Below are 27,915 nucleotides of genomic sequence, written 5' to 3' on the forward strand. Positions count from 1 at the left end.
TATCGGCAAGATGTAGGTAAATCAATGAATATTGACAATATTTATCGATTCACTATAGAAATTTTACCAGAACCCAGTGCATATTTCGAATCTTGTTTTTTTTTTTTTTTTTTTTGGTAAAAGTTTTCTCTAATTTCAACTAATTATGAATGTGTTGATATACTCATTCATTGAAATTTTCTATAATTTTCATTGAAGACAACCAATCGATATCAATATATCTATTGATACTTCTACATATATATCGATATTTGAAACACTCACAATAAGCTATTTTAGTTATATACCTCTTCCCTCTTCACAGGTTCTTCAACTTCACTTCTCCTCTATACTATTTTTGTCCATCTATGTATATGATTTATTATTTGTTAGGTAGGTATTCATTGGTGCATAAATGCCAATGTAAATATATTGTTCATGCAGAGGTCGTTTCTTTCTTTCTCTCTTAGTATGAAAATGTTAAAACTCTTTGTACTACTCGTTGTTGATCCATATCTAGCTCATACAAGTTGGTATCTAAATATATAAGTGAATTTCACATTCACGCGATTAATAATCGCAATATTATAACAAGATTATTAGAATCATATTTATCAATTATATTGCTGATTACATCTTATATAAGACAAGATTTACGTAGCACTTATACAAGTAGGTTTGACTTTTGTTAAAGATACAGATAGCAAATAAGCTACGTATAACAATACTCGATTAGTAGGTGTTATTGTTACATGTTTTGCTTGTTTGCTGGCAATTTTGTTTTTGCTCGTTCTTCTTAGTGAGTGATTGGTCTATTGTATTTTGTCGTATAATATTGTTTCCTTATTCGTTGGGACATAACTTACTCCAATATTTGTATGAAGGCGGTTTTAGTTAGTGTCCTCGTATGCTTCTGTTCAATTCTCAAATTGAGTGATTGGTCTATTGTATTATGTCATATTCTCTGAGTTCCTATTTGTTTTGTGTAGTGATCTACGCATGCTTGTTTGATGATAATTTATGTAAGAATTTTGTTACGTGTTCCCCCAAAACTTAGACCAACAGTTTAGAGGAACGAATAAAAATAAAAATGTTTACATAAATTGTCGCATGTATTCTCATATTCTTTTATTCATATTTAGTAAAAGCAAATCAACCAAATGTAGTGGATATCAAATCTTGATAGCCATGCTAGGGAAATCATCTATTTAAACTATATTGTATAAACTATATGACGCGATTGTCGATTGAATTATTACTTATGTGTTGATTAATGTACTTATTTTCTATTGGTATCACATAACATGATTTACAAATGTACTAAAAAGTTTTTCTACCTGGCATTACTCTTATCTTCATTATGTGCCTATACAAGGTCAGCCGCTCACATGTTTCAAATGTAGAGGAGATCAGAAAATGTGAAAAATCAGTTAAAATGTAGTGGAGATGAGAAAATGTAACAAATCCATCATAATCATATTCTTTTAATCATAACTGTTTTTTATGATCTGAAATAAATTATATTTTCCAATGAAAGAAAAGGCCAAATTATATTTTTTATATTATCGATCTGTAATGTGACGAAGTCCACTTTGGTTTCAATAATTTCACTTTTCACTTAAGTCCTATAGATTATTAGACATTGAAAATCAAGAACAACGATTTAATTTGTCGATTCTTTTAATAGAATTAGCACAATAGGGGGCACATGTGAGGTCAAAAAGAATGTCCTTACTAAAACAAGTTCGATAAAAAAATACAATTTAGTGACTTAAAGAACCTTCGTCCAATTTACTCTCGCATTTTTTGCTCATATAGTAATTTTCTTAACAAAATTAAGGGTTCGTTTGGAAGTACTTTTAAAATGACTAAATGCGTTTTTTGGAAAAAAAAATATTTTTATATTCTAAAAGCACTTGAAATGTTTTCTGCAAGAAGTACCAATTATGTGCTAATTAAGTGTTTTTTTTTCCTTCAGAATTTACTTACATTTTTATTGAGAATTAGTTCCAAAAATATTTTCATGCAAAACACTTCCAAACGAGCTTCTTGAATTGCCACATAATAAATTACATACCTAAAATCACAAAAATAAATTAAAACTCAGCTCCAACTATAAGAACCAAATAATTTTTTAGCATAAGGAAAAAAAATATTTCTCTTCTTGTTTTATATATCTCCTTAGAGGAAAACGATTTAACCATATGAACTCTATTTACCATCATCTTGTGAACCACGTCTCCTATACATTTAGAAATCCTTTCATACGGGAGATTTACGTATACAAGAGATGTATGTAGCCAGTAATATATATGACTTAATCTCACCTACGCAAGGATGTAATAAACAATCTGATTAGGTATATACATGTGATTAAGATTAATTATCAAATGAATAAAGAGCTTGGAGTGCGCCAAAAGCCAAAGCAACAAATTGTGCTGACTCTTCCGGTGGCCAGGGACTGTGGTCTGCCCCATGTAGGGACGTCTAAGGAAGAAGGGGAGACCGGTCGGTAACTGGTAGAACCCTCCGAAATATTTGACTTTAGTTGTGAATTGGTACATTGCGTTTTCCATGGGGAATTCTAAATTCTAGAACGTGTCTTTGAGACCCTATCTAGGGTTAGTTGAAATATTGGTTGGCTTGTAAATAGACGTCTCGATTGCTTCTTCCACACCAGCACAGAAGTCCTATTGATGTTATCCTATTCTCTTTCTTTTTCTATACAAGCGATATTAAGACTTGAGAATCGAACATAAGACCTCATGCATATTGCTCAAGCTACAAAATCATTGTTTTACTCAACAAAAATGATTAAACCTATTTATTTACGATAAGTACTATTAACTACATGTGACAAATTAATGAGAACCTAAAAGGAAATACGAAAGAAATGTTAACAAAAACGCTTTAGTTAGTGAAATACACCCTTCCCCAATAATATCATTCCTTAATTGGGTGATATTGTTCACAAGAGAAGGAAAAAAGTTCGATGACACGAATAGTTTTCTCGCTTTTCTTTTTAAAAGATTACGAAAGATGTTGATATTATGAGATTTTTGTCTCTAATACTAAGGAAAAAAGCTTTGCATGCTCATACTTTTTCTAATGTTGGACCGAGGTCGATCACTTTTATGATGAGGAGATCAAGCGTTTTAAACTTTTTGGATGTGAGTCAAGTGAGCAAATAATAACAATAGTAGGAATTAAATATAAATAATTAAAAGGGATTGTGCATAAGTACCACATGAACTTGTAAGTATGTGCGCCAATACCGCTTGCACTTTTAATTTTTACCACTTGACTCTTTTAATTGATAGAATCTGCTAGCTATGTTATTTTCATCCGTTTTACCGTTAAAACATGTCACGTGCCCCTTACGTGGAGGAATATTTTTGTCAATTCACTTTCTAGCGCTCACTGGAATCAATTTGTACAAAGGCAAAAGGCTTTTTTTTGTGTGGTGGCAGTGGAGATAGGTCATGAAGAGAAAGAGAGAAGTTGATTTTGGTTTTGGTTTTGGTTTTGGCAAGGGTTGTTGAAGAATTGAAGTGAAAATTGATTGCTGACATCTACCTTGACATTAAGTGAAGAGGAATGGAGGATAATGAGTTCAGATTTATTGGGCAAACGCCAAATTATGGTAAACATTGAATGTCAAAAATATCCCTCCACACATGAGGGGCACGCGACATATTTTAAAAGAAAAATTGATTGAAAGTAACGTAGGTGGTAGATTTCAATAGTTAAGAGAGTCCAATGGTAAAATGTAAAAATTGAAAATTCATGAAGAATTATCGCACATGCTTACAAGGTCAAGTGGTACACACGCAAAATCCCTAATTAAAATCACGACTTTGATTTCTCTAAAAAGTAATTGAAATCTAGAGCATTGCCGCGATCGTGTATGTTGATAGTCGTTGATGGATGTTATCTTTGTAGGGCTTACATTAATATTCGTTAATTGATGGATACTATCTTGGTAGGGTTTACGTTAATAGTCGTTAATTGATGAATGTAATCCTTGTAGGGTTTACGTTCTTCTTTTAACGATAATTAGGCAAGCTCAAAAAAATCCCGATTGCAAAAGTTCATAATAAAAGGTGGAGGAAAATCGCACCAGACCAAATCCGAAACAGAAACATCATTGATAGCCAAAGCGGCTGCAACTTGGTTACCTTCAGGAAAGATATGAGAGATTTGAAACTGCATTTGAGACAAACAAAACAAACAATTTTTCTCCACTCCACCTTAAACCGTCAGGGCACCAGATTAGGCGAGCAAAAAAAAATTCAAAATCAACATGGAATCAACCTCAATACATACATGTTTCCGATCATGAAGCCACGCTAGCTCTATGGCTTTGATAACAGCCATAACCTCTGGTGCCACAGAGCTAGGAATATCAAGATTAGCACAAAAAGCATCCAGCATTGTACCTTGAAAATCCCTAAAGACCCCTCCATAACCAGCACACCGTACCTGAGGAACCCTTAAGGGCACCATCAGTATTCATCAGTATAATTTTAATACAACCGAAAGGAGGTGAATGCCAAAGAACCTCTACAGTTTTTGGGCTGCGACGAACTTTATTACAAGCGCCGAAGCTGTGAATTATACGGAGATCAATTACAGAATAAGTATAACCGGAAGCAAGGCGGTTGGATCGCTGAGTACATAAACACAAATCCACTTACCAGCAATTTCAACACCTTTCTTATTTGGATTTTCTCGTTTAACTTATTGGCTTTTCATCATGCAAATGTTGCACAATTATATCTGCATTGTTTACTTTCTATTTAGCTCACCTTTTAAAAATCATTTCTACAAAAATAAATAAAAAATAAATCGTTTATACATCATTTAATAAATAAACGAATTATATTTCTCAGTTAAAATACAAAAATTTCAAAAACATTAATTAAACGGTTAAAAGGTTTCTAATTAATTTGGTTGATTATTTTCTCTACAGTAATATTTAAATAGTGAAAAAAATGAATAAATTAAATAAAAATGTACGAGTGAAAGATTGCTAACATCTCCTTAAAATTTACTTTATTTAATAGTTTTCACTCATCCATGCATGAACATGCTCGACACTATTAAAATCTTTCAAATTCACTATCCTTATCAATTCTTTTAAGAATAACATATTATATGTTTCTAACCAACTAAAATAAGCATGTTTTGAGTTCGATTATTGACGTTGGTGAATCACACGATGGTGGTTAGAAAAAGATCGAAATGTCTTTGTAAGTTTTGTCAGCCTCCGAAAGAATGAACTACCATGATAAGACCACCAACTAGTCTCTTTCTTGAAAAATAAACCCAACCAAAATAAGCCTCGGATCAAATATGGAACCTTTGAGCCATGTGAAAGGTATTCGATTTGAGTAACTTGTTTTCACCATTGTGGACTCGTTGACTAGATCAAATCAAATAGCTCATATCTAGCAAAATGCTTTTAAGTGATATGGATTATGGAAGATTGAAGGATCCATATTTCTTACCTGTAATCATGAAATATAATCATGGGTTGGCAAGGTAATTTTCTTGAAAAGTTACAAATCGTGGGTACCACGTTTATTTCTTAAATCTTTATTTTCTTCTTCTGACCTACCTACCAGCCCATATGTTGTTCAAATTTTCCTTTCTTCCCCTAATAACCTTTTTGCTTTGACATTTTGAGCCGACCACATTATAAGTGAAAGCAATAGCTAGCCATGATTATACTACATATCGTTTTCGTGATTTTGAATTCATTATAACTTACATATAAACCAAGCTCGTGTGGCTGTATTGTCATATCATATAAATTCATGATTGGTGGTGATATTTACACATCATTTTTTATCTTTCACACACTCTTTTTATTTTTCGGTTATCGAATGAATTAAAGAAAATTAAAGAACGGAAATTAATATAACGTGTGTTGATAGCACCACCTTTCATGATATTGATATGTAACTGCTTTTTCATTTTTTTTATGAACATTTGAATAATCGAGAAAGAGAAATATATGCGCCTTAAAATTGATTCTTATATATTAGGTTGTAGAAAAACTTAAAAACACTTACATATTGAAGAATGGTTTGTGCAGAGGCGTCTGCTATGTGCTTCTTGAGAACACAATTCTAAGAAGTACTAAAAAAATTTAATTCATTTTTTAACATATTTATAAGCGTCATTTAGTAAAAGCGCTTTTAAATAGAAGTACTTCCTACAAAAGCAATTTCAAATATGCCTTATTTGTTATTATTTCTCTTAAAACAAAGGATATGGTGGTAATCCCCTGCGTTTTTATTTGTAATGCCGCAAAAAGAATAAAAAGACCAATATGTATTTATCTACTACAAGCCTACAAAGGGTGCAGCTGCTCCTATATTCTTGGCAACAAAAGCTGCTGCAGATGTTGCCCTGTAAAAATTGCAGCTGCTCTGCCTGTAAGAAGCAAATGTGGGGCAGGAACTGACATTTTCAATTTAGATCAATGAAGTTGGAGGGAATGTGTAAATCTTGCAAACGTTAGCAGCCAAATTCAGCAGTAAGTTGGTGTTAAAAAATGGTTTATTGCATCTTTCCAAAAAAACAAAAAAAAAACGGTTTATTGCATTTGACCATTAGGTGGTATTGTACTATTGTGTATTGTGTTTAACAATGACATTACGTGGTATTTGAATGATAACAGAAAGAGTTGTGCTATGATCACTCACCTATGTAAACGTTCACAAAATCAAAAACTAAAAGTTTCTGTTTGGTTTTTCAACCTCCACTCTTTTGTATTTGATCTCTGTTTCTTTCATGGTATCATAATGGTATCATAATTTTGAGTGACACGGCTATTTGGTTGTTTGGTATGGATTCAACTATTTCAATAAATTGGAGTGCTATTTGGCTACTATTTGGTGATCTTTTAGTAAACGAACCTGACTTATTAAATCGGACAACAGTCTAACATATCGTGTCTCAAAATAAGACTTTACAAAACCTGTTGAGGCTGAATTAGAATTTTTGTCCATCACACTGCCAAACAAACTAGTGAAGAGGCCAATTGCTTTTGGCCATACCTAAGTTTGAGCCGAAAAGGGATTCCCTCCTGATTCCTTCCACCAAATCCTTCCCATTAAACAATTCGGGCCCTTGAAATTTAATCCAACGGTTAAAGTTATTATAACTTTTAAAGTTGACCTCTATTTTTAACCGTTTGATCAAATTTCAGAAGCCCGAAGTAGTTGATAAGGAGGATTTGTCGGATCCCTTTTCGTTCGAGCCTCGTTCAGACTGAGTGGGTTTCTTCGTATCACATCACGATTCACTTCTGCATTGGGCTGGACCGACCCATAATCATCGTTGAAAAACCAAACGATTATCCTCTGAAAATCAGGGATGGCCTGATACCGGGTCTTGTATTGTCAGTCGACTCGGCTCGATCCATTTACAGTGCTGGGTCGGCCTATGTACCTAATTACGTGTAGCAATTTGAACCACATTATCTGTATCTGGTTCGAGTTAGCATTAGTCCACAACATGACCCATGAAACGTAAGGAAATTATCAGCCCAACCCTTCTGACTTGGACCAGCCCAAGAATTCATCGAGGAAGGGAAAGGCCAATTGACTAACCTTGGCGGGTATTGCAACTTCCAAGAAATTTCTGGGGCACAGAAATCAACAGGATAATCTGCTGCCAAATTGGTGACGACCAGTGAGCCTCTTCAGGGCTGATGGCAGCTTGTTTTTTACTCTCTTTTAACTATTTTTATTTTTATAATTACTTTTATAAAAGGAGAATGAAAGACTTGACCTTGTGAGTTGTAAGCAAACATAGAAAAAGAGGAGGAATAAACACTGTCATCTCATTCTCTCTTCTGGGTAAGCTTCAATTTCCTGTTTTCTACTTTCCTTGTGTAAATTTGTCTGTGTTCGGAGGTTGGTGAAGATAATATTTTCATGTTGAAAGCGTGTGAAAATAAGATGTTACGACGAGTGATTAATTTGAAATACCGTTATCGTGGCATCTTGGATTTAGATAAGTTTATGTGGCATTAGGTATTGATAAATAAGTTTGTGTTTATATCTATATTTAAAAAGTGATTTTCGTACTCTTATTTTCTTCCCGACACTCCTCCCTAGAATCAATGGACAAAGAGAAGGAGAGGAGTGCAGACGAGAAACTTGGGAGTGGGGAAAACTACCATTTAGCATCTTCTCAGTTGCTACTGATTAATTCGTTGTATAATTAGATGAGTTCTTATGGATTAGAGATGTTAGTGGCTTCTCTGTTATATTTTATATGAAACCCTCATGTTTTATTAAAATTTTGTGAATTTATGCCTCTAGCTATTAACTTGATGAAATTATTCATCCCTGTTTGCTGCTCTTTCCTTTTGCTAATTAAGACTGTTTAATCTCCTGCTGCTCTTTCAACTTTTGGAACATGTAGGAAGATTTAAGCTTGGCCTCATTAGCTTTCTCTAGATTTCCATATGAAGATCGGGGTTTTCGCCTTCGATTAGTTTAATTTGTGCTGTGCTATCATTGATCCATACTTTGGAAAAGACATAATTTTAGGCACCGATGTTTGTGATGGTCACTGTATCCCTCGTGAATCCAAATTTGCATGTATGGGTAGAGAATTGCTGAATTTCTTAAAACCTGAGTGTTCTTTGGTGACATTGCGCACACATTTGTGCACAAAGAAAGTTCTCTGTCTCTGGCCCGGTGGTAGTCCTTTCCTTTTGTTTGAGGCGGCTTAGCTGCGCGCTGAAATCAGGCTCTGATACCAATTGTTAACAGGTCATGAGTAGAACTTGCCCCAAAAATCCGGCTTGTAAAGGAAGGGTGTCCAGGAGCTCGTAAACCACTCCAAGATACACTATTTTTCAGATTGTGGGATGAATTGTCCTACCAAAGTGTGTCCTAATATGTTTTCTCACTTATTTGGTTACATGGAATGCAAATATGGTGGTCAGTCGATGAATTTACGAGCTAGTAGGCCAGTAACATGCACAATGCTGCTCATACATTTATCTAAAACTCCGGTTCTTTCCCTCTATTTTCTCAAGTGTAGTAGCATTCTAGGAATCTGTAACTGCGACGAGAAGTTATTGTTAGTTGTTTTGCTTGAGCTTATTCTTAGGTAGTTTTTATGTGCATTACCACTTTTTGATGATATGCAGACTGTACGCATCTGCAGGCGAAATATGGCCACCTTAGCAACTGCTGAAATTTGTGATACGAATACAACTCTTGTGGGAAGCGGAGGTTTGCGTGTGCTGCCACCAATTTTCCAGGTATACGGACAATCCCGAGCATTCTCAGGCCCCATTACGACACTCAAGGTGTTCGAGGACAATGTCTTGGTCAGACAGCTTCTCGAAACCAAAGGCGAGGGAAGAGTTTTGGTCATTGACGGAGGAGGAAGCATGAGATGTGCTTTGGTTGGAGGGAACTTGGGACAGTTGGCCCAAAACATGGGATGGGCAGGTATTGTGGTGAATGGCTGCATTAGAGATGTAGATGAGATCAATGAGTGTGATATTGGGGTGAGGGCTTTGGCATCTCATCCGATGAAATCGAACAAAAAGGGCGTCGGAGAAAAGCATGTTCCGATCAACATAGCCGGAACCTTGATTCGTGAAGGTGAATGGTTGTATGCAGATAACGATGGCGTCCTTATTTCAACATCTGAATTGTCTGTTTGAATCAGCATTGTTGCTTCACATTTTAAGCTTGTCCTACCAATGAGAGGATTGAGTTCCCAAATTCAGTTCTACTTGGAATTTGTTGTTTCACTACTAGTTACTCTATCAAAGTTCAAGTTACCCTTGCCATTAATTTTTATTTTTTTATTTTTATTTTTTGTAATGAAAAATTTAGGGGGAGATTGGTTATTCTGATCATCAGCGCAAGGGCATATCCACAAACTCGAACTGAAAGAACTTACGCCTAATATTTGCCATTAATTTTTTTAATAACAATATTAAGGGTTAGCGATTAAGGTTAAACTACATAATAAGTTAGCCACATCTACATATCTAACTCAACAAAGTATTAAACCGTCAACCTAAAACTTGAGTAGGAATACCAAAGTTTAAGTACTGCATTGATCGGTTTGAAGGTTAACGACAAAAATTCTAATTGGAATTCTTGAGGTTAAGGAGGAGTTCCACCTTAGCATACTTTGTCATCTATTTATAGAACTTCGTATTTAAGATCAGATTGCTTATATTACAAATCATTCTGTACAGATCATCTCTACAAAAAATAATTAAATTTAAGACCATTTAATCAATCTATCGTAACACATAAATAAACAGCTTGTAATGCATTCACCAAATCCATCAATTTATTTTTATATAATTCGATAACTAAACAATCTTAATTTTAATTCGATTTTTTATAAAGACGTAATGATATATATTCTAAACATAAGATTCTGTAAATACGGCGTGACTCTTCTAAAGATGAGTTTCCTCAATTTTTGAGAAGCCAGTCGCGCCACGGAAAAGCCCAACCGTGAGAGCGCATTTCCCAGAACTCGTCCTTTGTTTACACAAAAAACTCGAAACGACCGAGCAACAGGAGATCGGAGAAGAAGGAGCAGAAGAAGAAGAAGAGACTCGAAGAAGAAGAAGAAAGGAAGATGGGTTTGGAGAGACTGCACAGATGCGTATTAATAAAGGAGATTCTTCTCAAGCTGAACATCGAATCTCTTTCCTCGCTTGCTTGCGTCAGCAAAGCCATGAACTTCTCAGTCTCTCAGGCCCTTCCCTTTGTCTCCTCTCTCGATCTCTCTGTACAATTCTCTCACTTTCTGAATTTTGGTTGAAATTATTATCTGGGTTTTGTTTTTGGAACTGAAATTTGTTGAAAAGATGGAAAATTTGAAATTATTTTTGTATTTGCAGGCATTTTATCCGGATGCACAGACTTTGAGTGGCATTGTTGGTGGCTGCACAGGCCTCATCAGCCTCACCATTAACTGCCTCCGCCTCGAAAATTCGGCAATCAGAAATGTTCTGGGGCCACGTATCCAAGAACTGAATTTGTTGAGCTGCTCTATGCTGTCCTATCAAGTCTTTGCTTCCATTGGACAGGCCTGCCCTAATCTGAGGTACCCGAATTTTTTATTTTTGTCACCGCACTACATTGTGTTACTAATTCACATGTTATAATCATGAAAGACTGCATCTTGATGTTTTTTGTAATGGGAAGTTTTTGTTTGTGTGGTTAGGGTGCTTATGCTAGAATTGGTAGATTCGGATAAAGAACTTAAGTTTTACCTGGACTGCATGCTTAATGGATGCTTGTGCTTGGAGTCTTTATCTCTTAAGATTCGAGGGAGAGATTTCGATTCAACTGCTTTTCAGTCCATTGATTTCGTCCTACCTAGTACTCTTAAAAGCATGAAGTTGCAGTCGGTGCTTGAGCATGACGCGATTCGTCTAGTTGATCAAAGTAGAGTTGGTGCTGGCAGGAATAATGTGCAAAGAGCTCATATCAGCTTTCCCATCTCTCCATTGTCATCTGGATTGACATTGCAGCGCTTGTCCCTCGTCTTGGATGTTATATCTGATCAGCTAATCATTGCCATTGCCCGCAGTCTTTCCCATTTGGTAGAGCTAGATCTTGAAGACAGACCACATATGGAACCACTTCCGAACCTCGACTTGACAAACACCGGGCTTCAATATGTGGCATCTTGTCATCATTTGATTGGATTGTCACTTGTACGAAGGAGACAAAACTACCAAATTTCGTTCAAAAGAGTAACTGATGTGGGCATGTTTCTTCTTTCTGAGGGCTGCAAACGTCTACAGTCAGTGAGACTCTGTGGGTTCTCCAAAGTCAGTGACGCAGGCTATACATCGATCTTACAATCATGTCTGAACTTGAAGAAATTTGAAGCTCGAAATGCCTTCCAATTGTCAGACTTGGCCTTTCTTAATGTTAATGAGTTCCCATGTTCCCTTGTTGAGGTAAAATTGCTGTCGTGTAGTTTTATAACCAGTGAAGCTGTGAAGCAGCTGACCTGTTCCAGCGCCTTGGAGGTGCTTGACCTCCGTGGCTGTAAGAGCATAGCAGATTCCTGCTTCAGTTCCATCTCATGTCTGCGTAGCTTAACCACGCTGAATCTCACAGGTAGCTGATATCACTGATTACGGCTTGTCTGTTCTTGGCCAGGGGACTCCACCCATTACTCATTTGTGTCTCAGATACTGTACGAGGGTGACCGACGAAGGAGTTTCTCTTTTATTCGATGGTGGAGGCACAATTGGAAAAACTTTGTCGTCCCTGGATTTAGGATATATCCCGAAGATATCAGATAAAGCCGTTCTTACAATTGCCATGGTCGGTACAGAGATTACAGAGTTGTGTTTAAGATATTGCCTCTCTGTGACTGATTCTTCCCTGGAAGTTTTGGCTACAAGGAAAAGGTTCCGGGACGAATGCAAACCACTTCGGAGGCTGGACCTTACAAGTTGCAGTGGTTTGTCTATTGATTCATTGGTGTTGCTGAAGAGGCCTTCCTTCGCCGGACTACACTGGCTTGGTATTGGGAATACTTCTCTGTCTAGCAAAGGATACGGAGCTCTAAGTGATATTTGTAACCAAAAGCCATGGCTGAAGATATGTCTGGAATGCTGTGAAATGGGATGTTATGATGGATGGCAATTCCATTGAGGGAAATAGATATCCTCTATGAAACTCCCCTTTTATCGAAAGTTATTTCTCTGTCGAAGTACCAAGCAACAAAGCCATTGACGAGATAAAGATGGCGGCCTAATCTGCACTAGCTGCTATCACGAGTTGAAAATAGAGAGCGTGCTGAACAGAAGAGGTACAAATTACATTCTTGGCTTGCAACAATCAGTTAATAAAACCTATGTTTGAAATTAATGATAGTTTAGTAATGTTATCCAAGGCATGTGGCGAAGGAAACTAATTGACAATAGAGGGAGTCGTTCAACTCCTTAGAAGTCCATACAAGGTTTCTTAATTCACAAAACAATTTCGGAATTGTGTCGAAGATGTTGCTTCTATGTGACTAATTCCTCTCACTTTCCACTCTCTCTCTCTCTCTCTCTCTCTCTCTCTAAAGAATTCAATCCAAGATGTTGACGTGATTTAATCGTGGCCGTTCAAATATTTATGTGACGTTGATGCCACGAGGGTACCTGACATAATCGAAAATGCAACATTTGTGTTGTTTTGGGGGGGGGGGGGGGGGTCGAGGTCTCTACAACTCTTCGATATCAGACATTCTTCATGAAAAGATCTAAGATGTTGACGTAGCTTAATTGTGATTATTCAAATGTTTATGTGGTGCTGATGGCACGAGGGTACCTAACATAATCGAACATGCAACATTGTGGGGGGTCATTTTAACTTACAACTCTTCAATATCAGACATTCTCCACGAAAAGATCCGTAATGCAGTCGTATAACAAGTGATGGTTCCGATCACACTCATACATGTCTTCAACAGACATTTTTGTCCCGTTTGGTAATTTAGAAGCAGGTACAGAATCTCTACAGGGCCAATAATCCCTGAACGACGCAACAATATATGCAATATTGCACACTAGGGTCCCGAGGTGGGACTCTCTACTCACATTCTTACACGCCCACTCACGAACATTAAGAAAGGCAAAGTCCAACAAGCAAGGGTACCTATATAGCAATTCCTAGTATTCCCTTATTTGGATGATAATAAAAAGAATAAAAGAATAAATCGTTCTTATTATAGCATTTATACGGTGAAATAATGTTAAGGTGTGTGAAAGAAATGAAGAATGCAGAAGAGTGAAGGACCTTTTTTTTTTTTTTTTTTTTGATTGAAAGAAAATAGTTATCAAACGGCCTCTGTGCGTGTGTGTGTGCCTAAAATAAAATACTAAAGGGCGCCCTAGAGATAGAGAGACTGAAATTTATTTTCTTTCCGAATTATCAAGGTCCGAGTAATATTTCAATTTCTACACTTCCATGTGCTATGCATTATGCAGTCAAACAAATCCAGCAGCACCCAAAAAGCTCTCAAAGAAACTAAAGACTGCTGTATATTATGGCAAAGCAGCTTTCAGAAATATGCAGTCCGTCCACCTCTTCGACTGTGCCTATCATATGCAGTGTTGAACTTGTCGACTAGCTCATTCGTTGTACTGAGGGGAAAAAAAAAAAAACAAGAGTGAACTTGTCAAAATATTGTAGTAAACGATCGTTGAAAGGAAATTACGATGCCATATTCAGGTACTGAAGGGTACAGTGCTACTGTAGGAATGCAAACTTGGTAATTGCATTAGTATCGACTGAGATCCTAATTATGAACGTAATTAGTATATTCAACCTTATGAAAACACCCGCATTATAAACAAGTTTAGTCTAGGAGTAAGAACAATATTTGCGACCGCACATCAAAGACTTATCTTATATAATTCAGGACACCGCCTGTCAGCATTTGTTGACAAAAGCTTGTAAAACGGCACCCATTGCCAAACCCTACAATCATTCAGGGCAGAAAGTACTAGCAATTGCTAGATAGGTACTCTCGCGTTTCAAAGTCATTGGCATAGAAAAAGTTTATGGTTACATTCTATGTTTATATTTCCTTTTGGTGCAACAACTTTTTTAGATGACTTCAATTGTAATAAAATAATCGACATTGAAAAGTTTCATTCAGTTCGTAAGAATCACATGCAAGGGAAAACATATTAGTGCAAGAAATGCAACATCTCATACCTTGAGCAGTTGGTCAGCACAGCCAAATATGTAATCAACAAAGTGTCATTGTATTCCTACCAAAAATAAAAAAAGAGTCAGCAACAAGAGTGATTCGCGGGATAAATATGTCAGCTTAATCAGGAGCCAGTATCCACAATCATACATTGTGTAAATCGTGAAAGAGAGGAAAAATCTCGACAAAGAGGCCTTATTCACAGGTATGGATTAGACAATCTTTTAATTCAAACAAACGACAAGATAAAATTGATCATTGGAACTATGAATCGTAAATAAAGAGCTTTTTTGAACCATAAAGCTTAAACAAGGAGCTCTACTGAATACAGCTCTTACGAATAGTTTATTCTGATGAAACACATCAAACTAGGTAGAAGTACGACCAAATCTTTTACCATTTGCCCAATACCATCCAAAATTATTATGCCATCTTCCCATTTTTAACTAAGGCTTATTTCTCTAATATTACAATTAAGTGCATGCTTCTACCAGTGAATTCACAATTCAAACAAAGTAACACTCACCATCAAAAAATCATCTTGAAATTTCCCCGATTCTATGGCAGGCAACCTTCTCAGAAGACTTGATACTTGTCTTAAAAGTGAATTTTCACAAGGTATATCACCTGCAGGTAGAGAAACAAGAGCAATTAGTATGACTTCTGGACCCTTCTAAAACATGGCTCCCGGCATTATGTATACAAAATCGCCAACACAAAAGCAAAGACTTGCAATTATAGTTATACGAAAGGTATATGCATACCTTTCTGCATAGCAAGAAGATAGTGATGAAGCACTCTAATTCTGCTATTTAGCATCTTGATGGCACTGTGAATTCCGGTAAGATGAGCAGCCACTGCACACAACCCAGGTTGTATTAATTGGATCAGAAATAGATGCTTATCTTTTGGGGGGAAGAATCATTGTGAGATAAGCAATGTGATCAACTGAGGACTCACATTGAGTTGCTGCTGAACCTCCATCAGATGGTTTAAGATGGGCAACATGGTCAACTGAAATGCGCTCAGCTTCCACAGTCTATGAAGCGGACAGACAAAAAAATGTTTTAGTCAACTCTAGTTGATAATAACAAATGCTTTTATAGTAGATATGATTAATAAGCCTAACCTCAATAGTATAGCTTGAACTGACGAAGATTAGCTGTGGAATCCCGTCAATGACATGCATCTCTACAGTTGTAATATCAACATTCATAAGACCACAAATAGTTAAACAGATAACATGATAACTACATTAAATGATTCTAATAGGAACCAAGAAACTGTCTAAATTCCACAAGTTTTCCATAAGATAGGAATCTAGGCGAATAGAAACATAATAAGCAAGCCCCATCATTTACAAATATTGATACGATAAAAGATCATTGCATGATGGATTTCACTTAGGACCACGATTTCATATGATTAATAAGTGTTGCAAGAACTAGTAATTGTACAACAGAAGGCAACGACAAAAAAAAAAACACTACCAATCTTAATTAAAAATGAGAAAATGGCAGCAAGCAATAGATAATGTTGTAGTACAACACTAACAATGTGGGTTTTTTTTTTTTTTTTTTTTTTTTTTTCTTCTTCTCCGGAAAACTAGTCAAATGGATATTCTCATCATGTTAAGAAGCTTAAACAACCGCATGCGGCTCATTTCAAAATGACCAACCCTGAATAACAGATAAGTTTATTTGACAAACTTATGTATGAGAGAGCAAAGAAAGAACTGGAACCGGCACTAGAGCCCTTTTAGTTTGTCAAGGATTACTTCCGAAGAAACACCAAAAATGGCCGAAATCCAATACAGTATCTCAAGCAAACTCCAACCAACCAGGTCAAACCAAAATAAGCTTTAACAATCATGGTATATAGTATATACAAGAAAGAGAAATAACTACATGCATATGCCATGATAAAAACAGACGCTTCAGCCATGGAGGCACCAGATAGCATTGACATTCACAGAATAGGAAAGCATAAGTTTACAATTAACTGGAATTGCCCACAAAATCTTACATACACACGTACCGCTTTCATAAATAGTGATTGGGAGATCCTTTTGAGCAGCATTGATCAAGGGGTTGAGAAGAACATAAACAGGGCTTTCATTGATATCCATCAACTGTGGCAATAGAAATACACATTCTTATCATGGGAAAACCAAATGCACCATAACCATATCACCGAAAAACTAGAACACAACGGTTACAACTATACAAGTTTAATTAGTTAAACTTTGGTCATAGATTTTCAAATTCAAGAATCATTAACGGGTTCATAGTCAACATGATTTGGTCCCTAACAGAACATTATCACATAATGCAGTATCTACGGGTTCAAATAAATATAAATTACAAATTGTGGATAAAATAAGAAAAGAGCAGAAAAAAATTACAGCTTTGTGGATGTTCATGTCAGATTCCTGAGCATCTGTTCCAGTGGAGTACCACCCCAGTATGTAAAAGTTTGGAAACACCTTCTTATCTGCAAAACCAAAATACTGCCACTGATTAAAACCCTAAATCCACACAAAAAAATTAAGAAAAAAAAATTAAAAGCCATGAGAAACGAGAACGCACAGAGCTCTTGCTTCTTCTCGAGGAAGGCACGGTCGAGGGAGTGAGTCTCGGGATCATAGAGGAGCTCGAAGCTGTTGAAGATCTCGACCGTGCGGCCTCTCTGAACCCCGATAACGCAGCCGAAGACGCGCGGAGACGAGGCGGAGGCGGTGGAGGAGGAGGAAGAAGAGGAGGCTGCTGCTGCTGCTTCTACTGCTCCTTCGGAGCCGTTGTTGGGCGGTGGTGTTGGAGTGTTGGTGATCGGCGGGTGCATCTGGGACTTAACCCTAGAGTAGTGATCGGAGATGTTGACGATCACCAGTGGATGGAGCTTGAACGTCAGCCCGCTGCTGGAGGATTCCGCCATTTTTTCCGATTTCGCGATTTGGTGGTTTTGGTATTTTGCTCTTCGGAGCTCCGGCTTGGGTTTTGTTTTGCTCTTCTTTCCCCACTTTTTTTTTTTTTTTTTTTTTTTTGGTAATTGTGATTTCATTGTGTTTTAATTTCCGAGTGACTCGCTCAGCTCGTTGCAGGGGTTTGGGCCTGAATATAGTGGGCTTTGAAACGATGTTATGGCATCTGTGCAAGCCCATAAATATAAGCCCAACTAACCGAAGAATCTTTTTTTAGGGATGTGATATCCACACATCCCTTTTTACTTTTTCCATTTTTTTTTGGTTTTCCACCGTTGGATCGGATGAATTGAAGAAGATCAACAGATAGAAATTAACAAGGGGTGTGTGAGAAGTAAAAAGAAATATGTGGATAGCACACCCTATTTTTATCACTTCTGTCCAAGTTTAATAAAAAAGCAAGTGATTTTTTTAATCCATAAACATTTTTTTAATTAAAACTAGTTAAAAACTCTTTTTTAGTAGTTTAAAAACGCTTTTAGTTAAACTATTTTTAAATAATTTTAAGAGCCATTTTGATATAAATGTCTTGTTTCTTATTTCTTAAATTAATATTTATTTATTTTAAGAATTTAATTAAACGTTTGTCCCCTAGAAGTTCAAATTTTCAACTTCTTTTTTGTACATTTTTTTTCAAGAAATTGTTTTCTACTCATGTATTGTACCGATTTGTATTCTTGTCATAAGTAAAAAAATTTCCAAATCTCATACAATTTTGTTGTTCAAACTCGTTTGAAAGTACTTTTAAAATAATTAAAAACACTTTCAGTGAAAATATTTTCAAAACCAATCCTTAGTAAAAATTTAAGTAGATCCTGAAAAATCACTTTAAACTGCACAATCAATTTCACCAAAAGTCATTTCATCATTTTAAAAGTTCATCTAAACGAGTAATTAATTAACACACCAACTATAATTTTTATGACAAAATTAGAACATTTTACACTTTTTAGTGAGAAAGTTTTAGTCAATTTTTATTTTTTTTTAAAGATGATTATGACGTAATCGGTTAAGAATATCCATCTTTATAATCCTATATTCGAATTTTGTTTTCCCCATTTCTCTTTTTCCTATAAAAAAGAAAAAGAAAAGAAAAAAGACACATGTTAAAAGACACCAAACTAGTTTTCTTATTAACTTTTAACTTTTAACCGTTTTACCACCAGAGCTGGTTTCTTTGCCCTCTACTTCCTATACATTCTCATCTCTTTCTATTTGTGTGTAGTCACAGTAAAGATAATATTTTATATTAATTTTTTTATAAATATAATAAGATAAAAATAAATAATAATATTAAATATTAACGTAACTTAACTGTAATAGTACAAATAGAAGAAGATGAAAGTGCATAGGTGGGAGGGCAGAGAAGCCAGCTCCTTTTACCAGCCCACCTAAATTCTACACTCGTCAGCAGCGTCACACGATCCAACGCGGAAGACGAACCAAAATAAATAAATAAAATAAATTCATCTGATAAGTTTGACAGACCAAGACAATTTTAGCCCATCAGGGGAAGAAGGAGAAGAGAAGAGGAACTCAAACAGCTATCAAATCTCTCCTCTCTCTCTCTCTCTCTCTCTCTCTCTCTCTCTCCCCTGTTTTCCACCCAATCCAAATCCCAACAACCCCACTTATAATTTCTTCATATTTTTCTTAAATCATATTTAAATAATTCGCAGAAAAAAGATATACAGAGAGATATATTATACGGTGGCGGCGGTTGTATTGTAGTTCTGGTGTGGATTGAAGAGCGAGAAGAACATCGGCCGCCATGGCGATGCGCGACCTCGTTACCGGCGGAGCAGCTTGTGCGGTTCCAGGCCAAACTTCTTCCTCCAATCCTTTCGGCGCCCTCGCCAATGCCCTCATCGGCTCCTCCTCCAAGCAGCAGGTTCGTCTTCCCTTCCTCCTTTCTATCTCTCTGTATTTCGTTCGTTTCGATCAGCAATTCGGCGTCGTTTTGTTGAAATTCGATTTCTTTTGTGAGCAGGAGAGGTTGAAGGAGATACCTTCGTCGACGCCGACTGCTTCTGAGCCGCAGTTTTATCCCGACGGCCATGGACACCTGCAACAGCTCCCCGGCTCCGGGTTTGACCAGCCGTTTATGCAGCCCAGCACTCAGGTTTTACTTCCAAAGCTCCAATCTTTTTCCACTGCTTTAGTTTTACCGTTGGACTTGACTTACTTGGCATTTGTTAATTTTGCTTAATTGGCATTCGTTTTGTGTCAGAGCTCGGACTTTCTTCGGAAGTTCAACTCCGTTGATGGCAACAGACTGCTTGACAATGCGTGGGACGAGATACAGAGTTCTCAGCCCGGGCCTATGCATATGCCTCAACACGACCGCATTTATGACATGGGAGCTTCTACTCAGCTTCAACCGACTTTGGATGGTAAATTTCTCAAAGTGCTTGTCTTTGTAGTATTTACCTCATGGTTGTTGCACTTCATTCACAACCTGCTAGGATTTTCACTTCGTTCATGTTATTTGCTTTTATTAATAAGTAATGAGTGAACGACAAAAATGGCAAGATTGCTTGATCAAGAATGGATAATGGTTTCTCTGTTTATCAACATCAGAGATTAGGAGAGATGCTTGTGGCCGAGTATTTAGTTTATTTTTTCAGTTGCCGGTTAATATACGAAACAGTTCGTTGGCTCAAGTGAGCCCTCAAAGTGATCAATATGCATTTTTATTGAGATTTTATAGTTCATCCAGAAAAAGGAGAAGCTTTTTTGTGTTACTTCTCTTATTGGATGAGTTGTGTGTTGCTTATCATCTTCCCGCTTTGTGGTAGTAGTAGTACTTTTTGCTTAGCCTAAACATCTGGTCATTGCTTCTGATCATCAAACAACCAGGGGTAGTGTCTATCTTCAGCATAAAGGATTAAAAAGTTTATTTTGAGATTTATCATATTTTCTTTCCCTTCTAAATATGTGTTGCAGGGCCACCACAAAGGGTGTTGTCAAGCTTTTTGCACTCATTTGTTGAAAGTAGTCGTGGTGGAATGCCGTTTCGTCCTGCTCCACTTCCAGTGTTAGGATTGTCTGCTGGTGACAAACAATGTATACGTGATCGCACCAGCATCATGGCACGGCACTTCTTTGCTGATAAAAGTGAAGATTTTATTAATGGGCAGGTTTGAAATTTCTCTTACCTATGTTATATGTGAAATGTACTATGTTATATTTGAAATGTATCTTTTTTTCTAGTAGAAGATGTCAGCTTGGTTTGTTTTATGAGCATTCAATTGTACATTTTTTCAGCCTCATTATCATTTTTTGCTTGTCTTCGGGGTTTGTTTCAGAATTTTGTATCTTGAGTTGCTCCACTTCTCTCCAAAGCGATTCATAGTCTCAACAGTTTATGTTAATTTTGTTATTTTTATCTTTCCAGGTAAATGCACTTTTATCTTCTTTAGATATTGACAGTGATGTCAATACTAAAGGACCTCTGCCTTCAAGGTTTCGGGAACTAGACGATTATTGGAATGAATCCCAAGCTATAACAAAACCTGGTGCTCACGCTGCACAAGGGTGGGTCACTGAATTTAGCCAACATAGGGTAGACCATGGTGATCCTAATTCATGGGCTCACTCATTTGAGCGACAACATGGTGCCAATGGTTGGGCTTCTGAATTTGACCAGGTAAAGGAGTATTGTAACTTGTATTTCAATCATATTCATTGTTTCTATACTTTCTATTGATCAATCATTGACCTTCATAATGTGATGGGGAATGACACTAGGAACTAATTCTTGCTATAATTGATTTACTAATCAAGGAGGTTGGAAAATGTGTGCTTGAGTTAAAATTGGTGGTGGCAATATGTTAGGTTTTTTAGGGTAAGTTACAATATTCTGGGGTTTGAGGGTTTTAGGTGTCAATGTATCTGAAGGTTTTTTAGGGTGATTTACAGTATTCTTGGGTTGGAAAATGTTTGGGCTGGAACCAGGGGCCTTGTTCGAGATGAAGATAAAAGAGCCCTCAAGATGTTTTTGAGGTTTCGAACACGTGATACATGGTGGAGTATGCTTGTAATATAAAGAAGCACCAAAAAAAATTTAACCTAAGGGGAATAGAAAAGAAAAGAAAAGTAGAAGAATGTCCGAGTTCTGGGCTCTTAAATACGCTAGACTTATCACCTTAATTTGGGTGCATCACACTATTGTATGTGAGTTGACCTTGAACTGAAAGAGTAAGACCATGTTTATATGCTGCTTGATACCCCGTTGTAACATGATTTGGATTTCAAAACTATAGTCAATTTAAATTTATATGAGAGCTATATTGATGCATAATTTTCTGTTTCGCGTGGTTACAGGAACAGTCCCAGTTGATGTCTGCAGATCATATGAGAGGTGTAAATATGGCAAGCTTAGCTGCAATGGAGCAAACTCGGATGCTTGCAAATACGCTAGCACAGAATGAAGACCCAAAGTTTCAGGTTTATAAACGTTCTTCAATCATGTGCTTCTGTAGTTTCCAAGACTGAATTAACCTTTTTTTTATTTCTGAATACCACATCAGCAAATTAGTTTTGGAATCAAGCGTACTCTTTCCAAGCTTTTGCACGCCTTGTAATTGGCTTATCTTTTTTAGCTGAACCCATTGAACTGCAATAGTCACTGAATTTAAGATCATTGTAAATGATGACTAATGTTTGTAATATGTCATTTTTACACAATTTTTTTTACTTTTAGTGCTTCTAAGTTTAAAAAACATAGAATTCACGAGGATGATTCATCATGCAAAGTCCCATAAAATTCTCATGAAATGCTCCAAATTCTGTTAACTGTATTCACTTTTTAGGTGTCCTTGTTAGCTTGTGTCAACTTTCAGTTTATGTAAGCAAACGCTTACATGAATTAATCCCTGGATGTTTTGGCATTAAATAGCTTGGGGGCAGTTAATTATCATGACATTTAGTCAGAACGTTATGATGGCCCCAATTACATGTGATTTTTCCCAAATATGAAGGGTATTACTAATGATTTATTTACTTTGCATTTTGGAATTATTACTATCATATTCATATATTTACTTTTGGGGCATGTAGAAGTCAAGGTTTCTCCAGTTTGTGTCAAAAATGAGTCGTGGTGAACTCATTATTGATGATAATCAAGTCAAGCCAGCCACATCATCTGGGGACTGGGCATCAGAATATCAACAGCAGTATAATGCGGGTCCTAGTTGGGCTGATGAATATGCACGTGGCGAGGTAGGAATCTGGTCTGAATGCAAAATATTGTTTCCCTACTTTTATATTCCCTTTCAGTATCTGAAATATACCAACACATTTTGAGATAATTTTTCCTATTTGTACAAGTGATTCTACCAAATTACTTATTTTGGGGTGTTGAGGTGAGGTGTTCATGGTTCTGGTTTACGAATGATATGAAGAAGGGTGGCATGACTTATGGTGTGGGATGACACATAAGAGAAAATGGGAAGTGGTTTCCTTGGACCCTTTTCTCCCATGCACAACCCTGTTTATTTTGGGCCTTTGGATTGAATAAATCATAGGAGAATCAATTACAAAAATAAACAGGGGTGTAAAAAGCTTATTCATACAAAAACTAATGTAACTGAATAGGTGATTGTATTTCAAATGCTATTAAATTTTTGCACATAAACAAAGTTTAACATACACAATACTACGAAATTAAGAATATGCTTCTATATCTTGAAGCGATCGAGCTTGTTTTGAAGTGGAAAAAACCAAAGATATTTACAAAATAATAAAATAAAATATTTGATTGTAATGCAACAAGGCCAGACATTCATATTTGAAGGAAAATGAAACCATTTATAAACTTTTTTGTTGGTAAGTTGGTGTCACAATTGGAGTATAATACTGATTTACACGATCCTTCTATAAGGTACCAAACTCATATATAAGCTTTTATTTTTAATACCTTAATTTGTTATGCAATGAGTTCACTTCGGTTCCAATTTCTGCTGTCTAATTATGATGGTTTTCCAGCTATCTCATGGAACCAATCAATGGGCAAATGAGTTTACTTCTGAACAAGAGCAGCATGGGTCAGTTGATGATCAGTGGGTCAATCAGTTTTCTAAGTTGCATGTTGATGACTGGGCAGAGGAATTTGGAAATCAGGTTGGTGAAGGACTCTTGGGGGACAGTTCAGCTGATACCTGGGCTAATGCATACGATGAGTAAGTCAAATCGTTCTTTTAAAAAAAAAAAAAAAAAAATGTTTTTCTACTTTATGAGCTTTACATTCTACTTTGTAGAAGTTGGTATGATATATAATCCAATAGCTAATGAATTTGTGGCATATATTTGTAAAGTCCACAACAGTAACCTTGGTCACATTTGGTGCCTAGTGTTGGATTAAATTAGATAACATACTAGATTCAGGTATGTTAGTTGAAGTAAGAAATGAAGGCGAATTTCTAAATTTTTTCCAAGGTGAAATAATTATTTGAATTAGTTATACGGTGTTGATATCTACCATTTTGTGGGGTATTGAAAGGGACAAGTTGGACAAAAGGTGGAAGTTGGCCTCCATTTCTTCCTTCCATACCTTGAATCTAATGAGTTATTCAATCAAATCCTAGGTACTAAGCGTGTCCCTTAAGTTTGCAGTTATTTCAATTAAGTGAATCATGCATTTCTGTTGTTGGTTTTGGTGTGCACATTGACACCTATTGCTGAAACGAATGTATCTAATGACTTTAGTACTGGAAATTCAAGTGATGAAATGTTCAAATATTGGTCCCTTTTAAGCGTCATTCAACTTTCTTTATTGCAAAAGAGGTAAACTTGAGTAATGAAGAGTGGATTTTGCAGTTCATGAGCATGGGCTTTGTGAGATTCCCCGCTCTCTTGTTTCTTCTTGTATTGTTACCAACTTTGTATCCTATCATTTTAGATCAAAAACAGAAAAAAGATTTGTATGGATACTTAATGGGTTTGTCAACTTATATGTCTGTCTGTTTGAGATATTTTGAGTAATAAATGTTGCTCCAAGTCCTCATTCATCAAAGGGGTGTGTTATTACTCACCTTTTATGGTATTCATTATTTAGTTCCTTAAGGCAACTTACCTTCCTTACACAACAAACAGGTATGTTAATGAGCAAGTAGCTACTAAACAGCATAGTGATGCTGCAAGGGGAGTTTACGTATTTTCCGATATGAATCCATATGTTGGTCACCCAAACCCACTAAAAGTAGGCCAGGAAATGTTCCACAAGGGTCTTCTGAGTGAAGCAGTGCTTGCATTAGAAGCTGAAGTTCTCAAGAACCCTGACAATGCTGAAGGTTGGAGGCTACTTGGAATAGCGCATGCAGAAAATGATGATGATCAACAGGTAATCCTACTATCTTGATATTTACTATCTAGCGTTTAGAAATTGTATACTTGTGGTATATTCCATGTAAGTTTATAACCCTATAGCATTGGTGGTCTCCGTATAGTCGTACTATATGCTTTAAGTCAAAGAATCACCTCATTTCAACCCTGTGTCTGACTCGTACATGTGTTTCAGTGTGTGTTTATTTTTATGGAATGACAATTAATGTCCTCAATTGTAATCTTTGCAGGCTATAGCAGGTATGATGCGTGCACAGGAGGCTGATCCGACAAATCTCGAAGTGCTTCTTGCTCTCGGAGTGAGTCATACAAATGGTCAGTCGTTCTTTCTGCATGTATAAGAAAATAGCAGAACCTCATTTGAGTAATCATTGGTTGAACATTCTTTAAGGAATTGATCAATGTATCGAGTCAGTGACACCCCTCAAATACATAAATCTGTATATACATATATATATGTATATGGTTTTTTCTGTTTGCCAAAAAATGTGGTCTTTTTCTTTAGAATCAAAACTCTAGGAACCCAAGAAAATACTTCTTTGAAGTACTGAAGAACTGATATGACTCTTCAAATTGCAGAACTGGAGCAGGCAGCTGCTTTGAAATATTTATACGGATGGTTGCGCCATCACCAAAAGTATGGGGTGCTTGCCAAACCAGAGCTGTCTGATTCCTTGTACTATGCTGATGTAAGTGTTCACTTTTAGAATCTTTATAGTTTTGTGGGTCCTAATATTCCAGATATATTCAGCAGAGGATATTTTCTTTTCCCGAAATTGGTTTTTAGTGCATATTAGATTCAGGTTTGAGTTGCTTACTGTTACCCCTAAGCCTATATAGGGTATGAATAAAACTTTAATGTGCAGGTAGCGAGATTATTCAATGAAGCTGCTCAGATGTCACCTGATGATGCTGATGTGCACATAGTACTTGGTGTGCTTTACAACTTGTCAAGAGAATTTGACAAAGCTATTGAGTCATTCCGGACAGCTTTGAAACTAAAGCCGCAAGATTACTCACTTTGGAACAAGCTTGGAGCAACACAAGCAAACAGTGTTCAGAGTGCTGATGCGATACTGGCTTATCAACAGGTAATTTGTGTTATCAACCCTTACAGGGTTTCGTCTTCCTAAACTACCTTATATGGAAAAGGGCAGATGAATCCTTGCATTTGAAAGACTGAATGTAGGACAAAATAGTCACCTTAGTCACTGTAGCAATACGAAACTGTCTGCCATTTATAATACTAATATGAGCTTTTGTTAGTGAGTGTTAAGCAAATTGTTACTCATATGGTTCTTGAACTAGCTGCTTTCCAACATTGTTCAAAGACGAGTTTACAATTTTTCTGCAGCACTTATTGTCATTGCTTGAGGATAGAATGTAACAATAGTTTTATTTACATCTTTCCTTATTTATAAAGTAAACAATTCAATGTTTTTTATTTATAATTATTACTTATGTTCCTTTTGTTCCTTTCAATGGGCTTCAGTGCCTTTCAATTATATAGACTACGTGATAAATCGTACAATTTTATTACTATAGTGTGCATATTTGTATTTCTGTGTTTAATCGACTTTCGTGAATATTTTATCTTATCGACTTTGGACTAACTTTTGTTTTTGGTTCTTTATCTGGGTGTACAGGCACTAGATTTGAAGCCTAACTATGTTCGTGCATGGGCAAATATGGGCATCAGTTATGCCAACCAGGTTTATCCCTCCACTGATTCATGCTTAGTATCGCTTTGAAATTTTAGACGGGGAATGAATTTTACTTTTTCCTGCCTTGTTTTGAGTTTGAATGATGTTTTGGTGTGAAACTTCAGTGCTGAGAGAGCACATTATCAGTCCGTGATTTTAATTATTCATGTGGGCATGAATTTCGAACTCTTAGGATATTGTCTCCCAGTGTCTTAAATTTGCTATTCACAACAGTGCCTGAGCCGTCACTTATTTTGCCCTTTTGTTTTGCAACTAGGGTATGTATGAGGATTCCATACGTTACTATGTCCGAGCACTGACCATGAATCCAAAGGCAGATAACGGTTGGCAATATTTAAGAATTTCTTTGAGGTAAGTTAATATCAAAGTTGGAAAAATCTGTCGCCTGTCTCTGCGATATACCTACTAATTACGTAAGTATTCTTGTCTTTGTTGCAGCTGTGCCTCTAGGAATGACATGTTAGAAGCTTGCGATTCTCGGAATCTAGATGTTCTCCAGAAAGAGTTTCCATTATAGAACATAAATTTATTTCAGGTTGCCGGATGAAAAACCAAAATATGCAGCCTCTGGTGCTCCTGCCGATGCAGTGATTGTAGAGAACATTCACGTTTATGGTTCATCCTCTGGTGCTCCTTGGCAAAGTTTGCTGGTTTTGGTAAACATTATCCGACAGAGGCGTAACTCGGAAGAGCGAGTGGGGCCAATAAGAACTCATCGAAATGAAATAAGTTTCAGCACTTCGAAAATAAATCGTCAATGTGTAACGTTTCTTATGTATATCTGCTGTAGTTGTTTTGGCCATACTGTTTGAACTCATGATTTGTCAAATCTTTAAGATATTTCAGTATAAAGTTGAGAGTACTCTGCTAATTTCGCCTCTTTAAGAGCTGTTATTCCTTGAAGACGAAGGTCCTGTGTTCGAATCTTTTCTTTTTCAAGTTTCTCTTTTAAATAAAATACTATAATGCCTTATTCTACTAAGTGAGGTCGGCTGTATAAATTTTAGAATTTTTTATTGAGCTCGGTTTTGGTCCAAGTCTTCTGTTAGCTTTTAAATATTTCATATTTTTCCATAGCGTCTCTTTCTCAGTCTTGTTAGGTGCTCATGTCCTTTTGCTTTGAGTCTTAGTCTTACAATAGCTTTCATTTTT

The 27,915-nt window shown here is 36.4% G+C and overlaps 4 protein-coding genes across 6 annotated transcripts; 3 read left to right on the plus strand and 1 right to left on the minus strand.

Annotated features, from left to right (window-relative positions):
- Nucleotides 1-7,648: 7,648 nt before the first annotated feature.
- On the plus strand, nt 7,649-9,811 carry LOC103963342 (putative 4-hydroxy-4-methyl-2-oxoglutarate aldolase 3). Of its 3 annotated transcripts, none has more exons than XM_009376164.3 (2): nt 7,649-7,850; nt 9,158-9,811. In XM_009376164.3, the coding sequence occupies exon 2, from the start codon at nt 9,182-9,184 to the stop codon at nt 9,680-9,682; it is 501 nt and encodes a 166-aa protein (XP_009374439.1). In that variant the 5' UTR covers nt 7,649-7,850; nt 9,158-9,181; the 3' UTR covers nt 9,683-9,811. The 3 variants fall into 3 exon arrangements, with proteins under 3 accessions (XP_009374439.1, XP_009374438.1, XP_009374437.2); XM_009376163.3 differs by having other exon boundaries at nt 7,652-7,850; nt 9,175-9,811; XM_009376162.3 differs by lacking the exon at nt 7,649-7,850 and adding an exon at nt 7,864-8,244 and having other exon boundaries at nt 9,175-9,811.
- Nucleotides 9,812-10,433: 622 nt separating this feature from the next.
- LOC103963341 (F-box protein At-B) lies at nt 10,434-13,043 on the plus strand. Its single transcript, XM_009376161.2, is given in 4 exon segments — nt 10,434-10,776; nt 10,889-11,094; nt 11,215-12,124; nt 12,126-13,043. Coding segments are annotated over 4 exon segments (1,809 nt in total). The 5' UTR covers nt 10,434-10,623; the 3' UTR covers nt 12,666-13,043.
- An 854-nt stretch (nt 13,044-13,897) lies between these two features.
- Nucleotides 13,898-17,649, minus strand: LOC103963340 (COP9 signalosome complex subunit 6a). Its single transcript, XM_048570127.1, has 9 exons — nt 17,304-17,649; nt 17,120-17,208; nt 16,753-16,846; nt 15,845-15,906; nt 15,676-15,754; nt 15,480-15,572; nt 15,242-15,342; nt 14,721-14,776; nt 13,898-14,143 (listed from the first exon to the last, which is right to left on the minus strand). The coding sequence occupies exons 1-9, from the start codon at nt 17,647-17,649 to the stop codon at nt 14,062-14,064; spliced, it is 1,002 nt and encodes a 333-aa protein (XP_048426084.1). The 3' UTR covers nt 13,898-14,061.
- A 1,657-nt stretch (nt 17,650-19,306) lies between these two features.
- Nucleotides 19,307-27,634, plus strand: LOC103963339 (peroxisome biogenesis protein 5). The gene is made up of 15 exons (XM_009376158.3): nt 19,307-19,586; nt 19,686-19,817; nt 19,926-20,088; nt 20,642-20,835; nt 21,093-21,344; nt 22,022-22,144; nt 22,757-22,918; nt 23,684-23,877; nt 24,791-25,037; nt 25,270-25,354; nt 25,619-25,728; nt 25,906-26,130; nt 26,686-26,751; nt 27,020-27,114; nt 27,202-27,634. The coding sequence occupies exons 1-15, from the start codon at nt 19,467-19,469 to the stop codon at nt 27,278-27,280; spliced, it is 2,247 nt and encodes a 748-aa protein (XP_009374433.2). The 5' UTR covers nt 19,307-19,466; the 3' UTR covers nt 27,281-27,634.
- Nucleotides 27,635-27,915: the final 281 nt, after the last annotated feature.

This window comes from the organism of the source record quoted next, unplaced genomic scaffold (assembly GCF_019419815.1).
Source record: "Pyrus x bretschneideri cultivar Hongxiangsu unplaced genomic scaffold, Pyrus_bretschneideri_v1 Contig51, whole genome shotgun sequence".
Taxonomy (NCBI): domain Eukaryota; kingdom Viridiplantae; phylum Streptophyta; class Magnoliopsida; order Rosales; family Rosaceae; genus Pyrus; species Pyrus x bretschneideri.